Source organism: Oncorhynchus masou, chromosome 30 (assembly GCF_036934945.1).
Source record: "Oncorhynchus masou masou isolate Uvic2021 chromosome 30, UVic_Omas_1.1, whole genome shotgun sequence".
NCBI classification, from domain to species: domain Eukaryota; kingdom Metazoa; phylum Chordata; class Actinopteri; order Salmoniformes; family Salmonidae; genus Oncorhynchus; species Oncorhynchus masou.
This window is the reverse complement of record NC_088241.1, coordinates 60,349,188-60,355,187: the sequence shown is the minus strand read 5'-3', so window position 1 is coordinate 60,355,187 and position 6,000 is coordinate 60,349,188. Positions and strand designations below refer to the sequence as shown.

The 6,000-nt window shown below is 40.3% G+C and overlaps 1 protein-coding gene across 3 annotated transcripts in view; it reads right to left on the bottom strand.

Moving 5' to 3' along the window:
• Positions 1-3,787: 3,787 nt before the first annotated feature.
• Positions 3,788-6,000, bottom strand: part of LOC135522895 (lethal(3)malignant brain tumor-like protein 4) — a 127,422-nt gene continuing 125,209 nt past the window's right edge. For all 3 annotated transcript variants that reach the window (XM_064949575.1, XM_064949577.1, XM_064949576.1), the window contains 2 exons: positions 5,284-5,346; positions 3,788-4,324 (listed from right to left, as the gene is read on the bottom strand). In XM_064949575.1, the coding sequence (XP_064805647.1) occupies positions 4,169-4,324; positions 5,284-5,346 (219 nt within the window). In that variant the 3' untranslated portion in view covers positions 3,788-4,168. The remainder of the gene's footprint in view (positions 4,325-5,283; positions 5,347-6,000) is intronic.

The following is a 6,000-nucleotide window of genomic DNA, read 5'->3' as shown; positions in this document are numbered from 1 at the left end:
AAACTTCGCTGTGAAGAGGGTACGGCAACGCCTCTTCCCCCTCAGGAGGCTGAAAAGATTTGGTATGGGTCCTCAAAGACTCAAAGTTCTACAGCAGCACCATTGAGACAATCTTGATTGGCTGCATCACCGCTTGGAATGTCAACTGCTCGGCAACCGACCACAAGGCGCTACAGACGGTATTGTGTACGGCCCTGTACATCACTGGGGCCGAACTCCCTGCCATCCAGGACCTATATACCAGGAGGTGTCAGAGGCAGGCCCTAAAAATGATCCAAGACTTCTGCTACCGAATCATAGACTGCTCTCTCTTCTACTGCACGGCAAGCGGTACCGGAGCACCAAGTCTGGGACCAAAAGGCACCTGAACAGCTTCTACTCCCAAGCCATATGACTGCTGAACAATTCATTAAATGGCTGCAAACTATTTACATCAACCCCTTTATTATTTAATCTTCATTATTTTGCACTGACTCTGCCCACACTCACACATACTACCCTGACACTACAACACACACACGCATTTTGACAACACACACACACACATTCACTCTTCACATACGCTATTGCTACTCTGTTTATTATCTATCCTGATTGCTGAGTCACTTTTACCCCTACCCGCATGTACAGTTGAAGTCAGAAGTTTACATACACCTTAGACAAATACATTTAAACTCAGTATTTCACAATTCCTGACATTTAATCCGAGTAACAATTCCCTGTCTTAGGCCAGTTAAGATCACCACTTTATTTTAAGAATGTTAAATTACAGAATAATAGTAGAGAGAATGATTTATTTCAGCTTTTATTTACTTCGTCACATTCCCAGTGGGTCAGAAGTTTACGTTCACTCAATTAGTATTTGGTAACATTGCCATTAAATTGTTTAACTTGGGTTAAACGTTTCGGGTCACCTTCCACAAGCTTCCCACAATAAGTTGGGTTAATTTTGGCCCATTCCTCCTGACAGAGCTGGTGTAACTGAGCCAGGTTTATAGGCCTCCTTGCTTGCAAACGCTTTGTCCCATGTGCAGTTGCAAACCGTAGTCTGGCATTTTTATAGGGGTTTTAGAGCAGTGGCTTCTTCCTTGTTGAGCGGCCGATATAGGACTCGTTTTACTGTGGATATAGATACTTTTGTACCCGTTTCCTCCAGCATCTTCACACGGTCCTTTGCTGTTGTTCTGGGATTGATTTGCACTTTTCGCACCAAAGTACATTCATCTCTAGGAGACAGAACGCGTCTCCTCCCTGAGCGGTATGATGGCTGCGTGTTCCCATGGTGTTTATAGTTGCGTACTATTGTTTGTACAGATGAACGTGATACCGTCAGGTGTTTGGAAATTGCTTCCATGGAAATTTCTTCCATGGATGAACTTGTGGAGGTTTACAATTTGGCTGATTTCTTTTGATTTTCCCATTTCCCAGTTTGAAAGTTGGCCTTGAAATACAGCCACAGGTACACCTCCAATTGACTCAAATTTTGTCAATTAGCCTATCACAAGCTTATAAAGACATGACATAATTTTCTGGAATTTTCCAAGCTGTTTAAAGGCACAGTCAACTTAGTGCATGTAAACTTCTGACCCACTGGTATTGTGATGTAGTGAATTAGAAGTGAAATAATCTACATTTTTGAAGAATTATGTCCTTGCCGACTTGCCTAAACTTTTCTTACTTGTGTCATGCACAAAGTAGATGTCCTAACCCCCAAAAATATGGTTATTTAACAAGAAATTTGTGGAGTGGTTGAAAAATGAGTTTTAATGACTCCAACCTAAGTGTATGTAAGCTTTCGACTTCAACTGTACATACTGTATTACCTCATACCCCTCCACATTGACTTGGTACTGGTACTCTTTGCATATACCCGCATTATTGTATTTGTGTTACTGTTTCCTTTTTTTATTTTGCAAATATTTGTCTTACTTTCTAACTCTGCATTGTTAGGAATGGGCTCGTAAGTAAGCATTTCACTGTCAAGTCTACGGCTGTTATATTCGGTGCATGTGACCAATAACATTTGATTTGATTTGCACAGCAGTGTTTCAATGTCAGTCTGGTTGTGCAGCAGTGGATGACTCATTTGCTGTCAGATCTGAACGTGTCACACCGCACAGGACTGCCAGTATCCAAATCAATTGTCGACTCCATCCACCGTAACACGCTGCTGTGCAAATCAAATAGAAAGTGGTCTTCAAAATAGCTGCAGATGAATAACTCGCGGCCACAGTAAATTTATTTCCATTTCAGTACATAACAATAATGTCAAAGGGGGACTTTGAAAGTTAGAATTCAGTTTGGGCTTGAGGCTTTGCACTGCGGTCGTCCAAAAAAGTCTTTAAATAATGCTGAATTAGCTTGAGAAGAAAAAGTTCCAGAGACAACAGGGGCCTTTGCACTGTTTATTTGGGTTGTGTAATCATGTAATATGAATCCATCGAGTTGTACAAAGTGTTAAATCCGTGTAAGAAACAGGGTTTACAAATATGTACAGCCCATATATTCACGGTTAAATTAGTTGTCATTTTCATAGATAAGGGAGCGATATATGAAGGTAGATATCACCCCAAATAGATTGTGAGTCTCCTCAATATGTTTCGGTGGATATCTACCTTCATATTGGAGGTGGTACCAAAATGTAGCGGTATTTTCCATGCACTAAAACAGCAGTCTGACACATTAAAGCAGTAAGAAAGACGAGCAGCATCAGAATAAAATATACCTTTCTGTATGCTCAACATTTTGGGAGAGAAAGTCCCTATAAGGAAAATAATAGCAGAAAGTACAGTGAAATGTTTCTTCATATTCCTGAAGTTTCAATGGAGTTTGGTTGCATTTTAGTAGCAACATGTATATGAAGACTAGAGAGCAAATGATAGAGCATTTGTTTCAGCATATAGCTTAAATTCCAAGTTATAGCAAAATATAAGATTAAACTCTTAATTGTGCAGAAGAGCAAGTATGCTGTTCTTCAATAATAAGAAAACACCTTCAACCTATTGTGACTGTGAGAGAACTTACCCCCAATGGTAAAATGTAAAAACTAAAAAGACAATATTGGTCCTGGTCTACTCGAATGGAGCAAAGGGTTCATAAAGACAAGCATACATGTTAACTGACTCTAGAGTTACAGTTTCCACAAAAAGTAAGTCTAAGATATCTCAACTAATATAACATTATAATAACAGAAATTATACTTATTTAGATTATCTTCAGCTCAAAACTATCCCATGGTTTTACATTTTCCTTAAACTTAAATTATTTTTCATTCTTCTAATATGCAAATTAAATAATATTATCAAATTAAATAAATTCTGAATTTAAAACAAAAACCCTTTTGGTATTTTCAAAAACAATTTGCTCATATATAATATATTAATTTCCTTCAACTATGCAAACACCTAGATATTTTTCAGTTATACAAGTACTGTAACATATCATAATTAACATTCATACAAAATAGAATCAAAATGGCCGACACATTTACTGTATGCATCTCAGTTTGAGTCGGTAGACAGAGATCTTAAACTGGTACCAGAGGTCAACTCCCGTACTGTGATGTAGACTGTTTGTATTCGGAATACACGTAGCACCGTGATGACCCAGAAAAAAGCACAGGTTTGTCATGGCTTTATACTGTTGGTGGTGATTGTCACATCTTTAAGGGAAAGTAAAGAAGGGAGAAGTTACAGCGTAAAAGACATAGAAAACTGTGCTGTATATCTGGAAATGCGGGTTTTGTTGAGTTAACCCTCATGACACCTACGTTTGAGTATTAAAGGCAGATTGAGGCACACACACACACACACACACACACACACACACACACACACACACACACACACACACACACACACACACACACACACACACACACACACACACACACACACACACACACACACACACACACACACACACACACACACACACACACACACACACACACACACACACACACACACACACACACACTGTAACCTGAAAGTCCATAGGTCTGGGCAGATCATGTATCGGCTTTAGTTTAAGTCCTTGAACTCAAGTGCCTGTAGGCCAAAGAGAAGGAGCAGGGGTAAGGGGGTTGGGTTTGGAATGAATCCACACAGTAAATCTATGTGTTTGACAGACACATAAGATGGGTCTGGTGGGTGTGGCTTCCGATGCTTCATGTGTTGGCGTTGCCGGCTGCCGATTGGTTGTCCTCAGCGTGCTTGAACATTAAAATAGAGTTGTAGATCTTGAGGGCAGGGCCGAGTTTTACACTCATGATCTTGACGATGTCGCGCTGGGTCAGCAGCAACAAGGCCTTCCCGTCGATTTGCTGTTGGAAGACAACCAATCAGATTACAGCATGGGTCAACAGCTGATGTGCAGTCAATTGAACCAAGTGAGAGAGGTAAAAAAAATCCCTCTCACTCTCTAAGGGCTACAGATTTGTATGTAACGTTTATGGTAGTAATTTATTTAACTTTGTCTCCTCGGTAAGAAAAGCACCACTTATATTTAAAATTAGGAATCCAATGTGCCATTTGTTTATTTCTGTGTTTACGTGACTAATGCTACTACTTTTTGGAAAGTGTGTTGTATGTCATTATATAGAGGATGAGCAGTTTGATCAGTGGACACTAGTCATACAATTCCCATTCCATTTATGAAATGGTAATCGAGTACTTATCAGTTGGATCAGATTGTGATGTCTTGTCCAACGACTAGACATGCCAGTCACAATACACATTTTACAGTTGAGTCTTACAATTAGCGAATTCATCTTAAGATAACACATTACATCAAGTACATTTTTCCTCAAAGTATATATCAGCAAAGACAGTACTTTGGGAGAGTTATTTACAATAACTCTTCAAAGAGGTAGGGTTTCACAACTGTGGAGCCTCAACTGGGATTTCTGAAAGAGGGATTTCAACAACCAAGAGACCAGTGGCAAGTACTGTAGTCAGATTAGCTGAGGCAAATCAAATATGGCTGTGCTCGGAATGCTAATCACTAGCGCTATTAGCTTCCAATGAATTGCTTTGTATTCCAGTGATGTCTCCTTACGTCAGTATAATTCTCAACGCAAACTAACCCTGACCAAACACAGGGGAGGGGAAAACAGGGGAATCCATTATTCTGGGTGTTGTGTTGTAGACAACTGTAACAGCAAAGGCTACTGCGCACGTTTCCCCTCATTCACTTAGCCTTACGGAGGAAGACAAGCCTTAAAACTCTTAGTTGACTCCAGACTGGGAGATTAGAGGAGGTCCAGATGTTGTGTCCTCTTACCTCCTCTTTGAACTGATTGGCTTGTTCATCGCAGCCAGGTAGAGAGTGGATGAAGTCAGCCACCTGGACAAAGACAAGCAGAGGACAGATAGTTTAGCGTCTGGGAGACCGTCTCAATGGCAAGCACAGTTGAAGTCGGAAGTTTACATATCCTTAGGTTGGAGTCATTAAAACCCGTTTTTCAACCCTCCACAAATGTCTTGTTAACAAACAATAGTTTTGACAAGTCGGTTAGGACATCTACTTTTTTTCCCAACAATTGTTTACAGACGGATTATTTCACTTGTAATTCACTGGATCACAATTCCAGTGGGTCAGAAGTTTACATACACTAAGTTGACTGGGCCTTTGCAACTGCACATGGGGACAAACATCATACTTTTTTGGAGAAATGTCCTCTGGTCTGATGAAACAAAAATAGAACTGTTTGGCCATAATGACCATCGTTATGTTTGGAGGAAAAAGGGGAAGGCTTGCCAGACGAAGAACACCATCCCAACCGTGAAGCACAGGGGTGTCAGCATCATGTTGTGGGGGTGCTTTGCTGCACAAGGCACTGGTGCACTTCCCAAAATAGATGGCTTTATGAGGAAAGAAAATTATTTGGATATATTGATGCAACATCTCAAGACATCAGTCAGGAAGTTAACTTCTTTGGGATAGGGTGCAGTATTTTGACGTACGGATGAAAAGCGTGCCCAAAGTAAACTGCCTGCT